This window comes from Dendrobium catenatum, unplaced genomic scaffold, assembly GCF_001605985.2.
Source record: "Dendrobium catenatum unplaced genomic scaffold, ASM160598v2 fragScaff_scaffold_9, whole genome shotgun sequence".
In the NCBI taxonomy this organism is placed as follows: Eukaryota; Viridiplantae; Streptophyta; class Magnoliopsida; order Asparagales; family Orchidaceae; genus Dendrobium; species Dendrobium catenatum.
The window spans coordinates 1,446,563-1,471,298 of record NW_021318471.1 but is presented as its reverse complement, the minus strand read 5'-3'; the positions used below and the strand labels follow the sequence as shown (position 1 = coordinate 1,471,298).

The following is a 24,736-nucleotide window of genomic DNA, read 5'->3' as shown; positions in this document are numbered from 1 at the left end:
TTCGTTGGACATTTGAAAGCCTTAGTGATGTCAGAATTCAGTGATCTTGGGCTCGTTGGATTTGTCTCGTCGAGCCGTTCGATTCGAGTACAAGTTGGTTAAAATCGGAGACCGTTTGGTAACTCAAATTGTGATTTGAACTTTCCAACAGCGCTTCAGATATTCCATTTGGATCCATCTGGGCTCGGATTGGGTTGAATTTGGTTTCTTAAGGTTCGTCTTTTCAAGATGTTCAATTCGACTATAAGTTTGCTGAAATTGGAGTTCATATGATCCCAAATTGAATTTTTGAAGTTTTCAATTTAAATTTTGCCTCCACATTTGTGCCCGATCATTTATTTGTGTCGTTGGATCCGTATTTCCAAGACGCTCAGTTTGACTGTAAGCTCGCTGAAATCGGTGTTCGGGTGCTTCCAGATTTAATTTTTGAAAATTTCCAACTCTATTTTTCCTCAAGATTCGTGCTAGATCAAGCATTTTTTTATAATGTATCAGTTGCCCCCCTATTTTAGGACGTTAAAGCTTATATAGTCCGAAAATATACATACTTGTATCCTTTTGAGCTGCTTATGATTGATAATTATGTATTTAAGTAAAAATGATACTTTTATCTAACAGTTTACTCACTCTACCGCCACGAATCTTTCAGACCGCAACAATTATAACTTATCTTAATCAATCTTGAACACTATGTGGATGGAGTTATCATTTATTACAACAAATATATACTTCAAATAATAGCACATGACCAAAAGGCTCAGATCCATCTTCTTCTTAAAGCTCAATCCAACAAATTAACTTTCAAATATGAGATTTTTTCGCAAAATTTTGTAAAATCTATTTCTAAAAGGAAAACTTATGCTAAACAAACATAACCTTCATGAGATATTCAATTAAATCGTTTTCACCTTAACTAATCTTCCATTTCAATTCAAACTCAATTTAAGAAGAAGATTCATTGCTCTTTGTCACTCGCATATAGTTTGATGATGTTCGGTTAAGTGGTATGGCTTCAGCACCATTTGGATCCTCGGATCGGCGATGCGACGGCCCTATCTACTATTATGCACATCAGATAAATATTAAGGATAAGAAGAAAAATGGGGGAAGGGGAGGAGCCTCGACGCCTCATCTTTCGCACGAAGAGTTAGAAGTTGAAAAGAAAATGTACAATTTATTATATTAAATGAAAATAATAAATTTTATACTTTAAATGGAAATAAAAGCATGACCACCTAGATGAAACTTGTAACGGTTACATTAAATGAAAATAATAAATTTTATACTTTAAATGGAATTAATGGCATGACCACATAGATGGAACTTGAAATGGTGCCACCTTTAGTGCTTTAAATAAATTTTAGATTAATTTGGATTAAAACATTTATTTTAACATTAATAAAACAATTAATATAATAGTTGAAATTAAAGTTGAACGGACAAGATAATATTTGAAGAAATAAAATGAAAGGTCAAGATTTGATATGAGTGAAAACTCAAATCACTTAATAGTAGTATAGATTTATTTGTTATAACAATAATCATTCAATTCTGTTATATCATACTTAATTATTTAATAAGCTCAAACTTTATTTGAGCATTGAATAAATTTCATCAAAATCTTTCTTCAACTATCTAATTAGTTTTTCTAATAATATTTTATTTGAATTTTATTTTATCTTGTTATTATTTATCTAATAATGTATTATTTAAGTGCCCATTTTTTTTAATTAAAACGATTCACGTTCACATAAGATTTGAATAATATTTGTTCATGAATTGAATTTTTTCATGATTTCAGTAGTGATGAGAATTTGTTAAAATTTTATTTCAATGGACTTGGGAAAGAATTTCGTGAATGAGAATATTATGATCCCTTTATTTCTTCAATTTCAACTATTACAGGATATATCTCATTTAATATTATGGGACATTTAGATCAATTAAGATAAATTCACATACATATCACATACGTAAGCTTCAAACCAAAAAATTCTTAGTTGATAATCAAAACTTCTCATAAATATGAGTTGCGCTTAGGGGTAGAGAGAAGCGGAGGGGGCTAGGGGGCGCACGTGCCCCCCACCCCACTCTCTCTCTCGAAATTTTGAATAGCCTGCGTCGAGAGCTTCCAGTGAGCGATTAAAAAAAAAAATCAAATAAAATTTATAAGCATGTCTTCATAGAGTATATTGATTTTTTATAATGCATATAAAATTATAAATAATAAAATGATTAATTGAATTTGAAAATAAAAATCAATTGAAATAATGTTAAAGTTGAGTCCTTTTAAAATTTTTTGGTTTCGCTACTGCTTCGTATGTATTAATTCTTTTTATAACTGATCTTTCATACTCAGCTGTGTTTAATGATGTAGATGATTTTGATCTATAGATTGTGAGTTTTGTCTTTTATGTATTTAATATTTACATGAATTGAAACAAATATTAAATATTTAAAAAAAAAAAGTTCGAATGTTTCTTCACCTGACGACCGCACCCAAGTTTCGATCCAAACCTACGCCATATTAAATCCACGCGTTACGCGACTATACTCCCGACCATAGCATTACAGTATAACTCTTGCTTTCCGATTCGACCGCCATCCTTTCTCGTTATTGTAACGGAGGTCATATAGATCCCGATCTCCGCCCTCTCATCTTCTCCTTTTCTCGCCTCGTTGGTATCCATGGCTTCCTCCTTCTCGCCCGGCGGCCCCTCGCGGCCTCGACCCGGCTACTATCCTCCTTCCATCGCAAACCCATCCCCTAACCCTAGTCCAGCCTCCTCGCTCCCGGGGACCATGCAGAATCTCCAGATCGGGCGCCCCTCTGCCCCATCCGGCCCTCCTCCATTCCTCTCCGGCATTTCCGCGTCCGCCTCAGGCGGATCTCGCCCAGGTCCTCCCCCTCAATCACTTCCCACTCGGCCCCAATTTCAGCAGCCGCCGGCCATGTCCAACGGCCCACCATCCATTGGCGTATCCGGTCCCCGATTTCCTACCCAGGCTACTTTGAGGGAGCCTACTCCTACGATCCCAACCCAGGGTTCTCGCGCTGTTCCCGGAAGCTCTTCCGCCGGCTCGCCGGCGAATGATTTGGTGCCACCGTCGATCTACAATTCCTCTTTTTCTGCTCCAGCTGCTGGTGTTCCGATGGCTCCTCCTTCTCTTGTTAGCAGCCCTCCACAGTTGCATTCCTTGATGGGAGGCCAACCATCGCATCCTTTGGCGGGAGGTTCGCCATCGCAGCCCCTGGCGGGAGGTCCGCCATCGCAGGCCTTGAGGGGAGGTCCGCCATCGCAGCCCTTGAGGGGAGGTCCTCCATCGCAGAACTTGACGGGAGGTCCGCCATCGCAGCCCTTGACGGGAGGTCCGCCATCGCAGCTCTTGACGGGAGTTCCGCCATCTCAGCCCTTGACGGGAGGTCCGCCATCTCAGCCCTTGATGGGAGGTCCGCCATCTCAGCCCTTGATGGGAGGTCCGCCACGCCAGCCCTTGATGGGTGGGCCGCCATCGCAACCCTTGATGGGAGGTACGCCGTCACAGCCCTTGATGGGAGGTCCGCCATCACTGCCGTACATGGGACAGCCGCAGATGGTGCAGTACTCAGGGATGCGGCAGCCTCTTCCTCCTTCTGGTGCTGCTCCACCATTTGGATCGCCTCCTGTTTGGCAACAGCAGCAGCCTCGCCCGGTGAGTTGGTTTTCCATGCGCATGCTGTTTATGGTTTAAACTTCAACTTGATTTCTAGGAGCTGGATTTTGTTTGGTTTAGGTTGTTTGTAGCTGAATATGCCGGGCCTTGTTACTTGTTTTAGCTATGAGCATCCGTTGATTCCTGTTGATGTTATAATTGGTTATTTAGGAGAGTAGTGTGTGGAAGCGCTATTTAGTTTAGTCTTATTCGGCATCTGTGCTGATTATGCTTATGTTATTCTCTTGTTGGATGGTTCGAGAGAACTAGTTCTCTATTGTTGCTTTAGAGTTTCTCTTGTGAACTTATTAGAGGTGCATGTTAATGCAATAATTGTATCATATGCTGGTTAATTTGCTTAAATCTGTATTTTAGGCCGTCTGGGTAATTGGTCTGGTTGCGGGTTACTAGAATGGATTTAGTTTTTAGATTATATATGCCCGGTGATTCTATATGTAAAATTTTTTGGATATGTTATGTATTCCGAGCTTGTCCTTTTTTTTTTTTCCCGAAGATTGCTGTTATTGCTGAAACTATTTAGGTTGGGCCTATTTTTTTTTTTACTTCTCTACCATATATACTTCCAAGAATTGTTATGGCTATGAGTTGTGTTAAATAGGATGCCTCATTTCCCCTTGTTGCATTAGATACTTCAGGCAAGGTCTCTTAATTTGATACGTACTGAATTTGTGTCGACGTGGTGGCCCAAATTGGATATAAGAATGGAAGAGATTGGGAAGGATTCTTTTAACGGCAGTCAAGCAATTTACACAATTTGGTTGGGAATTCACACCCAAACAATAGACACTAATTCACCCTTGAAAGAAGACTTACACTTTTTTTAAACCCAACATAAAAGGTAATTCTTGATGTTCTTGGTTTCACTATGTTCCCATCCATGATAAAACTCAACATCAAATTTCACAAGTTAGTTATGAATCATTAGTTAATGGATACAAATATGATATGTTGAATGTTTGACTATAACCTATCCCTACTGGTAATTATATTTGGCATGCATTTAGTTGAATTATCTTCACAAATCGATGTTCTTCTCGTTAACTTTGTGTTAGTTGCTTGTTGGAAATATCTCTTTTCAAAATGCACCATCATCATGCCACATTCCCACTTTATATTTCTACACCAATTGTAGATTTTGTGCATCAATGTTATTCTCAAAGTTCTTATACTATTTTTTTTTTTGTCTTTTTTGTTGGTGAACTTATTTGATGTTTTTTGCTAGTTCCTTTGCATCAACCTTCTCTTATTAAACATGAAGTTGGTGCATATTCTAAGTTGTCATGTGTTCTTCCATATTCCACTTTGGATGTGAACTTTAGCTTGATCAGCATTTTGTGTTGTAGACAAATCTGGCTTGAGGGATGACTTCATTCTATTGTTGTTGGTGTTCACTTGGAAGGCAACAATGTGTGTCACCAGGAGAGTGGTTGACCACCCCTAATTTTGGGCATGATAAGTACTTGGTAATTTGTTTAAGCATTTAGAAATTTTCACAACATCCTTTAAAAGTAGTTTACAAATTGCATGTTTCGTTCCCAAGTGATGCACTTTGGCATATCATGAATCTTCACAAAAATTTACTTAAAGAAAAGTTCTGCAAAATTGGAGGCAACTATGCCATTCTTATAGGGAACAAGGTGAGCCATTTTAAAGAAGCGATCAACTTTTACAAAGATAAAGTTATTAGATCTTTGTGCTTGGTAATCCAACTGCAAAATTCATGCTTATGCATTACATTGGGATGGTTCAAAATTTGCATGGGTTGGTATAATTGTAAGTCATGTCTTCTTCTATACCATTTTTGGCTAGTCATAGATTTTTTGCAAATTTTTTACATATATATTAATTTTTTGTCTAAAACATATACAAAGTTTTATCTCTTTTAAAATATTTGTCCAAACCACTACTATTTAATTCAAGAATAACCTGAACAGTGGAGATGTAATGAACTAGTAGTAATGCAAAGATGAGTAAATTAGAAAATATAACCCATTAGTGATTGAAATATTTTTCGCTTTTCCCCCCTACACTTTTGATAAATAGGTGGGAAATATAAATTATTCCTAGTTGATTCAATTATATGTCAAATCCGATGATTCTGAATGACAAGATATCATGACATGGTTTTCTACTAAGTAAATCAACGAATTTATCTAAAACATTGAACTTATGATAGGTAACTGTTAAATCCCAGCCATCCCTTGGCCCTTGATCCCACGACTAGCATGTGAATACATGGGAGGCTCACCTGGATCATGTTGTTAAATCTCAGCTGCCCTTTGGTTCTTGATCCCATAGCCAACATGGGATTCGTGGGAATGTCACCTGGATCACGCCCATCTCCTTCCGTATTATGGTGGCTGATTTAGGAATGATTATTAAGGCAATTATGCATGATTCTATAGTTATTTACTTCTTTATTAAGACATATTGTATAGATCTATAAATAGATATGGTTTTGTATAATAAAATTAAGCATTTTTTCTCTCCAATTTTTTGAATTTAAGATGGTATCAGAATTAGTTTCCCACCACCGGCCTTCATTCTCAGAATTATGAGGAATACTGGTCCTTCCATTGAACTTCATTACCGAAATTGCTGGGGTATAAGAATCGAAGGAAGCATATCGGAGAAAGCAACCTTCATTGCAGCTGGAGATCGAACGAGAGTCGAGTGATCCAAATCACTCATGTCCTTTGTTTTGTGCTTGTAGTTAGAAGAAGCGGAGACATGAGTCTCTCATGGATCCAAAATTGCTTAGAGATCGAGCGGGAGCGCTCCTCTTGCATGCATTTGGGGTGGAACTGAGTGGAGCTGAGCGAAATCCTCTTCTCGCATACGTGCGACTGTACGGGGATGAGAAATTGTGCATCTGGACAACGACTAGGACCTCCCGCGAACGTTGGCATCGTGCTTGGTCTTCGTTCTTGCATGTGACGTCCATTGTTGACCGAGCAAAAGCGGGATAAGTTGAGTGCAGGACCTACTCTTGCATGCATCTGGATAGCGGTCAGGACCTCCTCTTGGGAATGGCGTCATCAGGCTCTGTCTTCGTCCCTGCATACGATCAAGAGAGGAGTGACGTTCCTCTTGGTCATCTGCTTCGTGTGTCTCTTCTTGGAAGCCGAGTGGAGAGGAGTGAGTAGGAACCCTTGTAAGTGCGAAGGAGATCGAGGCTCTGTGCATGCGTTCTTTCCTACGCTGAAGTAGAACCTAGTGGGAGGAGTCATGCAGGAATTTTTTTTGTGTGCGTGCCTAGGAAGAGATGAACACTTGGTCGGTGGCTTTGTGCCCGCCTGCAAGGGACCAAGAACTTAGAGTCCTTATTATCATACCTGCAACCTCTCTAGTGCACATCTGTGCAAATGTCGCATGATGATTTAATGCTGCAGGATGGGGTCAATGAAATCGGGAATAAACTGTCGTCTCCTTCATTCGATTTACAATAGCTTATGTTACTTCTTGATAAAGTTGAAAATTTATTGTCGAGAATGGCACAATTTCCATCTATTTTAATGTTGACTGCTGTTAAGCCTGTTATGAAGGCACTGATTGCTAAGGATCTTCTGGGGCACTCAGACATGGATGTGAAGGTTTTCATCGCATTCTGTCTTAGTGAAATAACAAGAATAACAACACCAGATGCTCCATATGATGATGATATATGGAAGGGGATATTTGGATTGATTGTTGGAGTTTTAAAAATTTGGATGAGATGTTAAGCAATTCATTTCCTAAGAGATTTTCAATACTTGAAATTGTTGCAATGGTTCGATCATGTGTTTTAATGTTAGATTTTGATTGTGATGATTTGATACTGAAAAATTTTCAGCATTTTCTGAAGATAATAAGGTCAAAGCATTATGATACTATCCTATCCTTAATGTAGATTATTGTGACACTTGTTTTGGAGGAGATTGAAAGTATTTCTATACAACTTCTTTCATGTTTGTTAGATACAGTCAAGAAGCTATATGAGAAAGTGCTTGTTTACTATTCCTTGAAGCTAAAGCCTTATTTGGCTAAGTTTTTAATGGCAATGCTGCTCTATTAAGTGATTACAACAAAATTGTTGCTGCTGTATTTCAGGGGAAATTTGACAATTCTATATAGAATGAAATGAACGCTTCTGGTGAAAATCATGAAGCTAACCATAAATTATATGAGCGGTTCCTTTATGACGACTAGCCTTAGTGATCTGCATAACAGGAAGTGAAATTTTTTATCTTGAAGAATCTGTTCTGCTGCAGACAAATCTTCCAAACCAGTGACAAATAATGGATCTTTTCAGAATGGGAATGGTGATTCCATGGCTGCAAAGAAAAATGCTGAATTTCACCATCATAATGATAAATCTAGAGTTGATACTGAACATAGCTTGTATTCAAGCACAACAAAACCTGATAGAATACCAGATATAAGTTCTCGCAAAGGAGGATGAAATGCTTCATTGCAAATGTCAATTAGCAATGATCAATATGGAATTGGTAATAAAAAAAAATATCGGAATGATTCTAACAAAAAGCTCCAAAGTAATGGAGGTAGAAGTGGATCTAAAAAAGTTAAGAGTAAGATTATTGAAAACCTAGCTAATTGCTAGCACTAAGAAGCATAAAAGAGTTATGTATGCTGAGTATGAAGGCAAATAATTGAAATTAAAGGAAGTTCTCTTCTTTAAAAACTCTATAGTGAAATATTTGGTTAATGATCATAGCCATGTTAAAGATACATGTAAAACAAAATCAAGATGGAAGCATGCTCAGGTCGTACAAGAGGCTTCTGGGCCAAGGATTGTTGGTTCAATGATAAAAATTTTGTGGCTAGATGATCAAAGATTTTATGATGTTAGTGTTGATTCTTTTGATCTTAGTACAAGTTTGCATAAAATTTTGTATGATGGTGATGTAGAGATGCAGCTCCTAAAGAAAGAGCAGTGGGAGTTTATTGGAGGTGAAACCAAGATGTATGGGGTGTAGGAAAAGGATGAAATTGATGCTGTAAATATTATTACCAAGGGACTGGATAACTATACCTTTATGGTACTGATTACTAAGTTGGGAATGACATGTATGTATTTTCCAGCTTGAGGGGGAGTGTTAAATCCCAGCTATCCCTTGGCCCTTGATCCTAGGACTCGCATGGGGATCCTTGGGAGGCTCACATGGATCACGCTGTTAAATCTCAGCCGTCCCTTGACCTTTGATTCCACAGTCAGCATGGGGTTTTGTGGGAGGCTCACCCGGATCACGCCGTTCTCCGTATATATTTGGGTGGCTGATTTAGGAAGGATTATATTAAGGCAATTATGCATGATTTCATAGTTATTTTTTTATTTACTAAGACATATTGTATAAATCTATAAATAAAGATAGTTTTGTATGATAAACTTAAGCATTTTCCCTCTCCAATTCTCTGAATTTAACAGTAACAAGCATTTTTTTTGGGGAAACATGAAATCCAATTACCATAAAGCATAATTTATTTTGAACAAAGTTATGTCCCCCGAAATTGGTAAGCTTGAATGGCTGCATAAAATTCCAAACTATATAGAAATACACCAAAAACCTCTTTGTTCACAACTTATTTGGTATTTTTGCTACCAAGCTGATGCATGTTTGAGTTTTTATCTAACAAATTGAGCTTTTCATTTTTCACTATATTCTTTCTACTCATTTAAGAGAGGCAATCCAATCATTGTAATAATTGTGATCACGGTGACCATGAAAGTCAAGCATGCAGACACAAATGCTTTTGTCGACTGTTTCAATCACATTTTTTTGTCAATCCATGGCCTAAATGGACTGTGGTTGAGGTTGTTGCATGATCTATGATTGATGTGGCATTTTCAAGATTGACCTTGGAGTAAAATCCTTCTCAGGTAGTTCCTCTGGCATGTTGAATGATTGCACCTAACTCGTTGACTTGCCTTTCAGTTCCTTGTGAAAGCTTTGTGATGGTAATCAATAAAGCACCTCTTCCAACATATGTTGGGAGTTAGCAGTAGATTGCCTGGGATCATTAAACTCATCTTCAAGTGTTTGAGCAAATGGTAAAAAAAAAAAAAAGGTTTGGGGATTGACTTACCCCAGTTTTAGGGACTCAATCATCCTTGAAGGACTGAAGGACTTATACCAATTGATGTAGCACCATAATTTGTGAGCGTTAAAGCGTTTAAGATGGATTATATTTCTAGGACTTAAGCAAATTACATAAAATGCTTGGGGATTCTCCCACCCAGATTTGTGGTAATCACCCACCTTTACAAGAAACCAAATTTCAAACCTTAAGCAAATGCGATTGCTATTGATTTTGGATTTTTCATCACTACAGGAAGTAGGCCTGTGATTATCTATTAAGGAATGTGAAATTGTGTTCATTACCCGATGGTTAAGGAGAATTAATCCTATGTTATTGGGAAGTTGCGTTTTCTAGGATTTTAGATGCTTATGAATGTTTAAGGCTAAAAAATTTGTGTACACCTTTTGCCTTTGCAATTCATTTGTTTAGAAACAACTTCATTTAACATTTATCATTTAAATTAAATTTGATTTGGAAATGAAAATGCTTTCTGAATTGAACTATCTTCCCAATGTCTAAATTTTTGGATCACCCATATGATGGCTACTTGGCAAGTTGGCTGGTTGCATCAGGTCCTAACTTTCTTTTTTAAAATTCATTGTTTATCATTTCATTTCTCGGATGACTTGTAAGGTAATAGATTTATGCTATTCCATATGGATTTCCAAATGTTTGATCACTCTGCTAAATAACAAAGCTTAAAAATGCATTTTCAAGAATGATATTTGTTTTTAAAGTTTTTATGCATTGTGATGTGGTTTTCCCAAGAGGCTTATGTTTCTTATTTCAGGGTGTTGCACCTGTGTCAAGTATGGTACAAGCACCACCACAAATGTTTGGTGCACCTCCAAGCCCGTTCACCCAACCTAGGCCTCTAACTCCACCAGTGATGGGAAATTCACCACTTGCTTGGTCTCATTCATCAACTCCATCAACAATTGATCCCAATCAGATTCCACGACCCATGGTCGATTCCTCGGTTATTGTTTTTAATACTCGTCAAGGAAATCAAGTGAACAGCCCTCCGGTATTTTTGCCATTAATTTTTCAAGAAAGTTATTGCAATTGATTTTTTATGTTCTTAGACTAAATGAGTTGATATATCTTTATCCAATTATATTCTTTTTTTGACCCGCTTCCTTTTTATTTTCCCTCCACAAAGCCTGCCACTAGTGATTTCATTGTGAAAGACACTGGCAACTGCAGTCCACGGTTGATGAGATGCACGATGAATCAGGTGCGAAATCAGCTTCGTGTATTTGCTTAATTGTTTCCTTGCTCTAAATAGCATATGCTATTCATAGATACCATGCAGCGGAGACCTTTTATCAACATCTAGCATGCCATTGGCTTTGTTGGTACAACCTATGGCAATTCCAAATCCAGATGAGGAGCCTATCCAAGTAATTCTTTCCTTGGTTATTTGTTTATTCATATTATGTCAAACTTCGCTGGTCTTTTGTTGTTTCAGTAATTACCATACTACATATTAATGAAATTTAATGGTTTTGGGAATATCTATTTGGCGTTATGAAACTTATGTGAATGGTGAAGTGTTTATCCGGAACCTTTTTGTTATTCTCTTAATGATAATCTACATACTCTTTTTGATTTTTTCCCTCAAGGTGACGCTTGCCATTAAGAACACTTTAAACTGTGAATTCATTGCGTTTAAAAAGAAACCAGAGTGGTTTGTTTTGCATAATTCAACAAATGCCAGAGAAAAAAACCTGTGTAAAACTGATTTTTTAGTAGGAAGCCTGCTGGCCACTTGACAATACTGTGAGGAAGAAGAAATTAAGGTGAAAGCACGCCTTCTATTGATCCATTTGCTTTCTTTACTGATGCGTTTATTAATGTTGATTCCAGAGAGGTCCATTTCATCAGATCAATGTCTCACCATGCAGACTTTTGCATTGATTATTGGAATTGCATTATTACTTGCCATTATTTTTTCTGTTATTCACAGGTCCTATTTGGCATTTTGGCTAACGTTTTAGGAGGTCATGGAGCAAGGAAGACCTTTAAAGTCTGTTGGACCGGTCCAGGTTTACATGTTTATAGCTGGAGATGGAATACTTCTGCCTCCACATTAGTTCACTCCCTTTGGGGGGTGGGGCCCTGCAGCAGTCAAGATCAATTAAGAGGGGATTAGGAGAGAATTTTCAAATTAGGGGGGCTGATCGGGTATTTTGCTGAATTAGCATGCTTTAAATGGTATGGTAAAACTTAGGGTAAGGTAATATTGGTGTTTGCTGAATTTGGTAGTCTTCTTAGGTTTGTTTAGGCTCTAGTCGCTAGCTAGAGATTGGGAGAGTCAGATCTTCCTCTCGAATTGAAGATCCATTGTTCAGGCTCTAGTCGCTGGCCAAGAAGGTTCGATACTTTGAAAGAAAGTCTTGAGGGAGAGATGATCCAAATCAAAGCAGTGGAGGACAAAATTTCCTCCATGGAGGACAAATTCTCAGACCAATAAGAGATGGTGAAGCTGTTGGATCTTCATAACCAAACGGTGACATCAGAGGCAAGAGTCCTGGTAGGATGAAATACAAATTCTGATAATCGTAGGGATGATCATGAGGTGGAGATCTTGGAGGGAGAAGGAAGAAGAACCCTGCTAGAGCCTATTCAAAGGAAGGATATATGTAGGAGGTATGAGGAGAGGCATGTATATGTTGGATATGAGCAAAGAGGTGCTGATCTTGAAAGAAGAGAGAGTGATTATGATTAGAGAGGTATTGATTTTGAAAGGAGGGGGGAATTCCAAGAAGGGTTTGGGTACGAGCATGGAAGGGAGGATTGAGATACTTTGAGGGGGATACCACTCACTTGGGGAATGAAAAATTATGGAGGAATTAGAAGGAACAGAGGAGATCCGAGGGCGAGGAAGCTGAAGATGCCGATTTTTGAGGGTGAGGATGCACATGGTGTATATACAAGGTTGAGAGGTATTTTTTCGTCAATGGATTGATAAAGGATGAGAGATTGACGACAGCTGATATTGGCCTAGTACTAGTGGAGACTCATGAGACGACCCATTCGGAGTTGGAGGGAGTTCAATGACTGCTTGTTGGAACGTTTCCGAACCAGCGGGGGAGGGGATTTCTATGAACAATTCTTTGCTCGGATGTAAGAAGGCTATGTGGTGGAGTATTATGAGAGGTTTGAGTACCTAGCTAGCCGATTGGATTGACTTTCTGAGACTGTAATTTAGGGGAATTTCATGAAGGGGCTCAAACCCGTGATCAGGGTGACTGTTAGAGTGATGAGGCCTCGTGACTTGGTGGAGGCTATGGAGCTAGCCTAGTTGGTGGAGGACCTGAAGCACATAGAGAGGGGGGCTAGAGGCAACAACTCAGGAGGCTCGTACAGAATGACCACCACTTTCTTAACACCAAAGGGGCCAACACAAGGTGTAACACCCCATATTCAAATTTGGAAGAATTTTCTATTTGTCATTTTAAAAAATATACCAGAGCTTCTATAAATTATCAATATAAACAATAACCAGTGAAAGCAAATAAAATTATATATATATATATATATATAATTTATTCACCAAAACGTCATTTACACTAGCCAGGAGATCACTACAATCATTAATTAATCATAAGCTTTTGACTACAAAAGAATAAAAAATAAAAGATAAAACAAAATTTAAAGAATTTGATCTTTATCAGTATCACTGCTCACAATCCTGACCCATTCCCTGACCTAAATCATTAAAATTCACATAATAAGTTAATAAGCCCAACATAAAACTAAAACTCTATCATTGCTTTCAATGCAAGATAAAAAATTAATTTTTATGTTTCAGTTCTAGGTAATAACAATAATTACTTAATACGAGCAATAAAAATCTCAAAAATAAATAATAAAATCAATATGATCAGTGAAGTAAAAATAGATCTAACAAATTTTAAGACATACGATAAAAAAGTACTATCATTTAATGAATCATGTCAGTATGCTATGATATGTTGTATCAATATTGATGCTAGTACGATTTCAATTATACTATCAATCAATTCAAATGCACTATCATGTAAATGCGATCATGTGTGCAACTTTTTTTTTCCACCCCAACAACTCCGAAACTCTTGAATCCCGAGCGATATAAGTGGATGCCTCAATTCATCCTTCAATCATCTAAAAAACTTATAGCATTTTTCATCAGCAGTACTGACCAGTTAAGGTGCATACCTGACCAGTGCGGTAAACTCTGCCTCATAATATATCACTGTCCTGTTCTCCTGCTCCATTCTCATGAAAGCCTCTTGCATCTCTTGTCGGGCTGACGTAGGTACAAACCAGCCTCTGAAGACAACAACAAATTCTATCTAAGTGATCTTTGCATTCATTTTTCCTTGAAGTTTCTCCCGTTGTTGTCTTATCCACCATCTCTTTGCTTCTCCTTCAAATATGAACACTACAAGTGGTACTTTTCGATTCTTTGGGCACTGCATACTGCCAAATATCTTTTCTATCCTCAACAACCAGTCATTTGTTGTCTGTGGCTCTATGATTCCTTTGAATAATGGGGGCTTCAACTTATGGAACATCTGTAGATGCTTATCCCCTTTTGACTCCTTGTATCCCACCTGTCTACTCTGAGCATCACTCATAACATGTGCAAGCATGCTGGCTAATTGCATCAAATTGTCAGATCTCACTGGCGCTACTGCTGCACTCTGTCAATTTTGTGCATCCTGATCAATATGGTCCATTTATCCACTAATAAAATTATCTTTCCTAATCAATAACGCACAAAATAAACATGCAATAAAGGTTATTACAAAAATTATGACTGACATTGGGCCTAATTAAGAATGATACCCAAAAAAAAAAAAATTGTAAGCGACAAAATACAGGCTATTACACCGAGTACACTTCGAGAGACTCCAAAGGAGAAGCCTGTAGGGGGGAGAATTGGGGGAAATTTTGAGAAGCTCATTGAGAAGCTTTAGGAGAAGAGGGCTAGAGGATTGTGCTTCAAATGTGATGAGAAATATATACCGGGGCATATGTGTAAGGATCGAACTCTTTAGGTTCTCACTTTGTGCGATGTCAACAAAGGTGAGGGAGGTGGGAGTGAGGCATTGGTAGAGGAGGAAGAGAGGCATCTGAACTTGTCGGAAGTCTTTTTGAACTCAGTAGTGAGATCCACTCCAAATCACACCATGAAGGTGGAAGGAGAAATATCAGACAAGAAGGTGATAGTGTTGATAGACAGTGGGGAGACCCTCAATTTTATCTCTAATTAGGTTGTAGACCAATTGGGGGTGAAATTAATGAACATAGGGTATTATGAAGTGATGATGGGCATTGGAAAGGTGGAGATAGGTAGAAGAGTGTAGGGGAGTGATTGTGATCATATAGGGGGTCCAGGTGAGAGAGGACTTCTTTTCATTGGAATTGGGGAGTACTGATGTCATCCTGGGGATGAAATTACTATAGACCTGGTGGTGAAGGGAAGAAGGGTGATGATTAGAGGTGATGCAGGGTTATTTAGTACATATTACTTTACAGTCTTATTATGTCAAATCACAGTATATCACTTTTCAACTCATTTTCAATTTGTCTATTTTCCTACTCATTTTATCTAGAAATTCTTATGCACATATTTTACTTGTGAAAATGCAATAAAATCTTATCATATTGTTCAAAAATGATCAAATCTATAGCATATCAAAACCTATATGATGAATGCTTATAAAATCATGATATAATATATTTTTTGGTAGATTTAAAAGAGATAAAATCCGTAGAAATCAAAATAATTGAAAACAAGAAGAAAAGATTAGTCACTTTCAATGGATAAAACAAAATTTGTAATAGGAACGACAGACAAATACGATCCAAAGACCTTTCTCTCTCATTTATCTTATTCTCCTTCTTCAATTTCGTTATGGTCAAGCAATCAAGTGAGATAGGCAGTGGGGAAACAAAACTATTTATAATAAAAAAAATATAAAAACACTATTAGTGGCCTAACACAATAACTCTCTACTTCAGAATTTTTATGTTTTTTAAATAAATTCATTTCACAATTTTTGGTTATTACATATCCAAAGCCATGGTATCACATAAAACTATGGTGAGGATTATACATGAGATGGGAGGAGGAATTCTTGTGGAGCAGCATAGTTTATGGGGGATTAGATTGGAGAAGAGGGGAGACATACCTCCTTCAATACATCCACTTATACAACAGTTCAGTAAGGTCTTTCAATCACCTTAAAGATTGTCACCACCAAGGGAGCAAGAGTACGCCATCACTTTGAGGGAGGGGGTGTGATCGATTAGTGTCAGGCTACATCACTACCCTCTTATTTAGAAGGATGATATTGAGAAGCTGATCAGAGAGATGTTGGAGGCAAAGATCATAAGGCTGAGTGTGAGTCCCCTTTTTAGCCTAGTCTTACTGGTGAATAAGAAGGATTTGAGCTGGTGATTCTTTATTGATTATCGGGCCTTAAACAAGGAGATTGTGCCAGACAAGTTTTTCATTCCGATGATAGATGAGCTGTGGAGCAGTGATGTTCACAAAGATGAATCTTAAGTCTCGCTACCATTAGATCAGGCTGGGAGAGGAGGATGTTCCAAAGATTGCATTTAGGACTCATAAAGGGCACTACGAGTTTCTAATGATGCCTTTTGGCCTTACCAATGCTCCTGCTACTTACCCATTCCTGATGAACATGTTATTTCGACCATGCCTCTGGAAGTTTGCACTAATTTTTTTCATGACATCCTAGTGTACAACATGCCAGAGGTGGAGCATCTGAAGCACTTAAGAGTGGCTTTAGGGGTATTACAGGAGCAACAACTGAGGACCAACCTGAAGAAGTGTTGTTTTGCACAGCCAGTGTGGACTATTTGGGGCATATGGTATCTCAAGAGGGAGTAGTTGCTGATAAGGCCATGATTGAGTCTTTATTAAAACGGCCTCTACCTATAAATCTGAGAGAACTGAGGGGTTTTGTAGGGTTGACGAGATACTACAGGAGATTTATGAGACGGTACAATACCATGGCCTGTCCACTGACAGAATAATTGAAGAAAGATAGCTTTTTGTGGGGGGAGGCAGCTATCCAGACATTTGAGAGGTTGAAGAAGGCCATGACCATAGTACAAGTCCTAACCTTATCTGATTTCAACTAGATTTTCGTGGTAGAGACGGATACATCCGGTTATGAATTGGGGGTAGTGCTTATGCATAATCACCGACCAATAGCCTACTTTAGCCAAGAGGCTGAAGTTAGTCTGTGAGAGGGAGTTGATAACCATCGTTTTGGCCATTCAAAAGTGGCGGCCTTACTTTTTTGGGCTGATATTTTATTGTTAGGATAAACCCAAGGAGCTTGAAGCATTTGTTAGAATAGAGAATGGTGATCGAGGAGCATCAGAGGTGGATGCTAAAGTTGTTGGGTTATGACTTCCAGTACATGCCAGGATTAGAGAATAAGGCGGTTGATGCCTTATCCAAATCCGCTCCAAGAGATGGCCATTTCAATACCACTGATGGTATATTGTGTGTGTGGCTATCAAAGAGGAGAGTGTGCATGATGAGGAGCTGAGGAAGATTAGGCTCGACCTACTACGGGATGAGAGTAGCCACCCTTGCTATTCCCTAGAGGGAAAGAAATCACTGTACCAAGGGTGGTTTGTGCATGGGAGCAATGTTGGAGACCATTCTGCTGTGCAGAAGACATACATGAGATTGACAACAGAATTATATTGGAAGGAGATGCACAAGGATGCGGAGGAGACGGTGGCTAGGTGTGAGATATGCCAGAGAAATAAGTACATGACTATAACTCCAGGGGGATTACTTCAACACTTAACTCTTCCAAACAGAGTGTGGGATGAGGTCACCATAGATTTCATAGATGAGCTACCCCGATCTGAGGGGTTTACATTGATTTTAGTGGTGGTTGATAGATTGAGCAAGTATGTCAATTTCATTCCCTTACGACACCCTTACATAGTAGTTACAGTGGCAACAACATTCATCAGAGAAGTGGTCAGATTACATGGGATATTGGAGTCGATAGTTTTTGACCGAGATAAGGTGTTTCTCTGTCATTTCTGAAGAGAGTTGTTTAGATTGTAGGGAACAGTGCTAAAGAGGAGCACCGCTTATCACTCTCAAATAGACGGGCAAATGGATGTGATAAATAGGAGCTTGGAGACTTACATACGGTGTTTTACTTCAGAGACATCTTTATTGTGGGCCATGAGAATATCATGGGAGGAGTATTGATACAGCACTTCATATCATTTTTGATGCGGACATCCAACCGTCTATGCTAATCCGAGGAGGAGCTGAAGATCGACGACCGAGATCACTTTGTTTTATTTTTGTTTATTAAGTGTATTTTAATTTAGTTTTGCAATTTCCCTTTTTACCCTCTTGTCTTATGTAAGCCCAAGAGGCGAATGTGTCTTTTAATTTCTCTTGAGGCCTATATATAGATGCCCCTTCTCTTGTATTTGGTATGATGGATTAATAAAAAAAAAATTGTGTTTTGCACTTGTGTTCTTCTTGAGAGAGGACGAGAGTGAGATTTCTATGAGAGAAATCGAGAGTTTCACCAGCCGCAGGATGGGTCCGGGCTCGTGACGTGGAGTCCCTTGGAGAAGGGCAAACGTATCACCCACCAACCTTAGAGACGGCCGGGTTCGTGGTTTTCTCTTTGTATTTTCGTCTTCATCCACCACCCTCCTCTTTACATCTTTCGTTCTATCTTATATCGTTGTTTTGTTTTGTCATCTTTTCTTCCTCCCTCAACTTCATGGCCAGACACCCCTTTGGATGCCGCCGACCCAATCTCTAGCTGCCGGCCACCATCCACCACCTCATCCCAATTGAAATCCTTGCCTAATTTGGGTGGACATATTGTGGGCTGATTTCAAATTCAAACTCATGTATTTCGAAATTTGAAATCTTTCCTATTTGGATTTGATCCATATTTGGAAGGTTTTAACTCTCCAATTCAAAATTTAAATTTGAATTGCAAGGAGTTGAGTCATTAATCCCTCCAAATTAAATTAGACCCATCCAACCTCCACCGTCTCCACATGACATTCATTCATGCCTAAATTAGATTGCATAAATTTGGTAACTATTATTTGAATTAATTCAAATCAATTTGAATTTCAAATAGTTACTATATTTATACGTCTTATTTTAGGAAACCTTTTGAATTAATTCTTACTTGAATTTTAAAACAAGAGAGGATCAAATATCTATTTCCAAATCCATATTCCCCACTTAAAAAGTACTCAATACCCCCTCATCTAAATCTGGCAAAAAAAAAAAAAAAAATCCTATAGACCGTTTCCTGACTCATCCATTCATATCTCTAATTAATTCCTAATATCCCTCTTCAATCCCGTAACTCTCACATAGCTGAAATTGTGCTTTGCTGGACCGTCTCCCTCCTTTTTCTACTCTAATTACTTTCCTAAAACCAAACAAAGGATTTAGGAAATAATTCCACCGCCCCACTCCATCTGCCGCCTCCCCATCTCCTTCTTAATTGCTTGTGAAATCTGTCCAGAACTAGAACTTGTTCCTTTGGCTAGATTTTCCAAGCCCCACCATTGCTAGCCGTGACTCTCAAAGTCCCAACCTAGGTTGTTTCTCTCCCAAATTTCCCTGTGCACCTGCAACTCTCCACTTGAGTTCTAAACCCCAAAATCCTTTATCTCCACTACCATTCTCTCAAGAAGAAAATCTGAAGTTTCTCTCAGAATTTTTTGGATCAAAATCTGAACTGTTTCAGATTTCCGGAAAGGAGTTGTTTTAGATTTTTGGGAGGTTTTGGGACAAGGAAATTTCTCAGAATTTTTTTTGGTGAAATCTGAACTTGCAAAGCCTCCTTTGTTCTACATCAATTTCACTTTCCAGATGACTCCTGTTGACTGTAACTTCTCCCCACCGAAAAAAAAACGACTCAACCGCTCATTCCACCGACTCACCTACGATCGGACACGACGATTCAACCACCGCCATTCACGATACAAAAAAAAACTCCCACTCATTCGGTTGAGGCACACATACGCACAAAAAAAAGAAGAAGGGAGAGGGAGGCTTTGCGGAAACTGACTGAAGACGAAGGAAGTTCGCCGTCGTGCCCTAGATCCACTCGATCTGCTCTCATCGAACTCAATCGAAGCCCCTCAAGCCTCCATCTTCCCCGACGCCGGCGTCCTGCTCCGATCGAACCTCGGCCAACTCTGCATGCGCCGTCGTGCCCTAGAGGATCGAGCCAACTCCGCCTTTAGCCAAAGCAACCCACCGATCCCAGCCTGGCAGTCGCCTTCTTCGCCGGCCGACTCCAGCCTCCGCCTTCTCCGGCCGACTCCAACCGTGCGTGACCTCCTCCGCCTCCGACTCCTGCTCGGGCTCTGTCATGCCCGTCTCTCTCCCTCTTTGTATATTGATATATATCTTATAATATATATTATATATTATATATGTTATAATATATAATATATGTTATGATACATTATTATTATATATATATGTTATATAATATTATACAATATTATGTAATGATAATAATAATTTATTATTATTATTATTATATATCATAATATAATATTATATGTATAAAAAAAAAGAGAGATGGAGAGAAATGTGAGGATTTCCAAACAGCTGTCGAAGACCCCGGTCGTCGTACCTTGGGTCCGACCGGGATGATTTCAAATTGAAGACCATACGCTGTCGATCTTTGATCTAGGTATGATGGTTTAAAATTGAAGACCCTACGCAGTCGATCTTTGATCCTGGTAGGATGGTTTAAAAGACTAGCCTTAATCAAAAGTTCTCTCTCATTATCAGGAGGGGTAATTAACTATAGGGGCTTGTGCCTATAGGAAACTAGAACTCAGATCAAAAAGTCCTCACAAATTGAGGGCGAAATCTCTGGGTAGTGTCTTATCTAAAACCCAATCTGCCTTCTGAAAATTCCCTCGGGATCACACCCCAAAATTGGAATTTTTCGGAGCCCACAGATTTCTGGCGACTCCGCTGGGGAATGGTTTCTCTTTCCATCTCTGGCTAGTCACTTATATGCTATAGTAGCAGTAAAAAAAATGATGATGATATTGAGCTATGTACGGTGAACATTACGATGTGACATTTGGTTATTATGTCCAAAGATCCATCACTGAAAGGTCCCGATAGAGCTAAAAGCCAACCATCTATTATGATGGCAGAGCAAAGAAAGAATCAAGATATGTACAGTGAGCATCGGGGTGTGACACTTGGACGCATATCCAAAAATTCACTATCGAAAGGTCCCGGCATAAGGGGAAAACAAATATAGAGGCTCGCTTCTCTAGAAAAAAAAATTCAAATAATGATGTGACATCTAGTGTGTACTCCTAGAGATCCACCATCAAAAAAATTTATCAAAGTAGGTCCTAAAAATGGCCTCTACAGACAATGTTTTTGATGATCGACACCTTGGAGAATTCTCCAAGATATCCCTTCTTAGGTGGTGATTTGGTATTTTGTTGAATTTGTATACTTTAAATAGTATGGTAAAACCTAGGGTAAGGTTATCTTGGTGTTTGCTGAATTTGGAAGTCTTCTTAGGTTTGTTTGGGCTCTAGCCACCGGCTAGGGATTGTGAGAGTCAGATCTTCTTCTCGAATTGAAGATCCATTGTGTCTTGCTTGTGTTCTTCCATCTACTATCAATTAAAGAGTTTTCTCGCGTGTTATTTGATAGGAAGTGCTTGGAGTAATTTAGGAGAAGCCTTGGCTGAAATTTGATTTCAGCAATTTCAGAAAACTAACGACAAGACAATTAGGAATAAACACACAAATATTTTTTTATTGAAAGTTTTATTAAAGAAAGGACAAGATACAAGTGAATCTTCAATTAGAGAGGAAGATTCGGCTCTCCCAATTCTCTAGTCGCCGACTAGAGCCCAAACACCCTAAGAACAATCTAATTTCAGCAAACAATCCACATCCCTAACCCTAGAAAAATTTACCTATTTAAAGCAAACAATAAACTACAAATACCCAAACAACCCTCCCCCAATTCCCTTATATTTCCTAATTATTTCCCTCTCAAATTAGTCCTAAAATCAGCCCATAAATTTGCACTCTTTAATTAGGAAACATTTCCTAATTAATCCCCTCCAAATCAGCCCTCAAATCAGCTACTAAATATGTCCTCTTCAATTAGGAAACATTTCCTAATTAATCCTTTCCAAATCATCCCCCAAATCAGCCCCCAAATCTGCCGTCTTCTATTAGGAAATATTTCTGAATTAATCCCCTCTAAATTAGCCCCCAAATATGCTCTCTTCAATTAGGAAGCATCTCCTAATTAATTTCTTTGGATTAAGAATCTTCCTAAACAACTCCCTCTTTGTTTGAAGATTTCCTAATCCCTCCCAATCAAATCGACCGGTCCAGTATTATTTCACCAATTTCTCGCCCATCGTTGTTTCTAGTTGCTAAAATTCAATTTCCACAAGGTCTCCCACTTTCTCTCAAACGTTTCCTAGCAAAGTCATAATTAAGCAAGCTAAGCTGATGATCCGTGGTAACACTAGGGTGAATGATCATGTCATGAGATGATTCTTTTTTTGCTTTCAAATTTTTACTTATTTTATCAATTAATTATGAATTATTTAACTAGTGATATTGGCAAAAAATATATACTGTCATCATAATAATTGGCGCTGCCCTTACTGTTGCACAAATATATGTCATACCAAATGTTCTACTTAGTTAAATGACCAAATATGATGTATGCAGTTTAATCCTTGATAGCAACGTATTCCTTTGGCTAGAATTTCTATTGTATATTGTATGTGTAGTTTAGGAGGTAAAATTTGTACTTTTTTGATTAAAGACATTGGCAATGTTATTCGATCTAATTTTAGAAATGAGTTGGGTACCTGTTAGTTGATCAAGTGAGACGAAGCCATATTATAGGCCTCCCAAGCATGCATTGGTAAACATGCTTGGGTGAGTGCCTTGCCTTTAAGCGCTACTCAATGAGGCTCATGCCTTGATCGATTTGAGATGGATGATAGTACTTTTAATGCTTAAATAGAGTTAGTTTTAATGATGTTAGTTTGACATTTGGTTTAAGATGCGTTGATAATGTTATTTGACCTAGTTTTGTTTTAAATGATCTTGAGCGCTTGTTAGTTGCTCGAGCGAGACGAGGTCATAAAGCTTTATATACCTACCTAGCTTGTGTCATTACCAAAGCTTGCTTGGGTGGGTGCCTTGCCTTGAGGCCCTTAGGCGGTGAGGTTTGTGTCTTATCTAGATTTGAAATAGATGCTAATACTTTTAATGCTTAAATTGGGTTAGTTTTAATGATGATAATTTGACATTGGATGATGAGAATCAAAAGCATTATGAGTTGTACAAACAGGCACACCCCTTGTAGTAAACAAGTTTTGATGAAATGCAGGTGTAAAAAATAATTTGAATGGTAATTTTTGGATATGATGATAAATCTAGTAGAAAGATGAACAGGCAATTGATAGGGGATAAAACATGGATGGTTTAGGTGAAATATGTGGTTATGACGTTATATTGTTTTAAAATTTATATTATCCTTTATCTATGCTTTGCTATTTGGTTAATTTTATTTATTTAAATCATTCTATTTAGTATGATTTTGAACATAAAATGCAATAGAATTTGAAAATTCACTATTTTACAAGAAAGTAGTTGTAATGTGCTGATTTTTATTTTATGCACTTCCAAAGTTTTCCTCACATTTAAGTATATTTATAAGTGATTATAATTTCATTTTTAATGCTTTAGTTTGCTTGGGCTATCACCCATTCTGCGACCTAGCTTCTTCAGTGTTGGGTAGTCATTTTGACGGGAGTGCATCTTATGCTCATGAAATCTAGTTAGATGACCTCCTTTATTTATGCTAAGAGATGCAACTCCTTTTGGAGGAGTGCCTGGCCTATATCGGCTCCAAATTGATTATTTGATTGACAAAAAATCAAATAATCAATTTTACTTGTAAAGTTGGTAACATTCCTCCTAAAATTTGAATATCTTAATGTCAAATTATCTAAAATTTTGAAATTCACATTTTCAAATATAATTACAACCACATATAAAAATCGCACACACACACATATATATATATATATATATATATATATATATATATATAGTCTATCATCACAATTATCACGCACAAAAAAATATAAATACTGAATAAATGCCTTCATAAGTTTCATGTCCTAGTGCCTTGCCTGTAAGCCGCTACATTTTTGCTTTGGTGTCTATTAGTTGGTCTTTTTTTTTTCTTTGACGGGCATCATGTGACACATCATAAACCTTATGCAATTCTGAAGAAAACTAGCGCAATTTTTTATTCTATCTTTGCAAGTTTAGAGCCTTGTTGCCAATGTTTTTCTTTAGATAGTATCAGTTTACTGGAGCTGTTGTTTGTTTATCTTGGTAACTATATTAATGGTTTAATAAATTCATTTCCTTTCATTGATGTCTTTTAACAAATGGTTGGCCTAAAAGCAATCCGCGAAGCAAAGTGGTCTATTTTTGCTTCACGCATGTTAAATCTTACTGTGTTGTAACATTTTACGTAGTTTACTAGCTTGGATTGCGCCTTTGATGCATGTTAAAGAGTTCAATCTGCTACTTGGTTTTGGACTAGAAAAAGGTAGAGCATGATGAGCGGGGCTTGGAATAGGGAAATTGCTTTTCACTTCTCTGCCTTGCCAGGCATTGCTTGCTGCATGAAAGGACTTGACCAGTTCTGGCCCAAAGGTTTCATAAAGGTTTGAATGTCTTGCTGGTGGAAGAAATCCTAGAGACCTCTTTTCTGTAAGAATTTTTGCGTGATTAAATTGAATTTAGGAATTCGGTTCTCGAATTGACTATATGAAGGATGGAAAATTCATGCAACAGT

At 38.0% G+C, this 24,736-nt stretch overlaps 1 protein-coding gene across 1 annotated transcript in view; it reads left to right on the top strand.

Moving 5' to 3' along the window:
* Positions 1-2,567: 2,567 nt before the first annotated feature.
* The window catches only part of LOC110092476 (protein transport protein Sec24-like CEF), an 83,450-nt gene continuing 61,281 nt past the window's right edge, over positions 2,568-24,736 (top strand). Inside the window, exons 1-4 of the mRNA XM_020817044.2 lie at positions 2,568-3,693; positions 10,583-10,819; positions 10,955-11,029; positions 11,097-11,195. Coding sequence (XP_020672703.1) covers positions 2,689-3,693; positions 10,583-10,819; positions 10,955-11,029; positions 11,097-11,195 — 1,416 coding nt within the window. The 5' untranslated portion in view covers positions 2,568-2,688. The remainder of the gene's footprint in view (positions 3,694-10,582; positions 10,820-10,954; positions 11,030-11,096; positions 11,196-24,736) is intronic.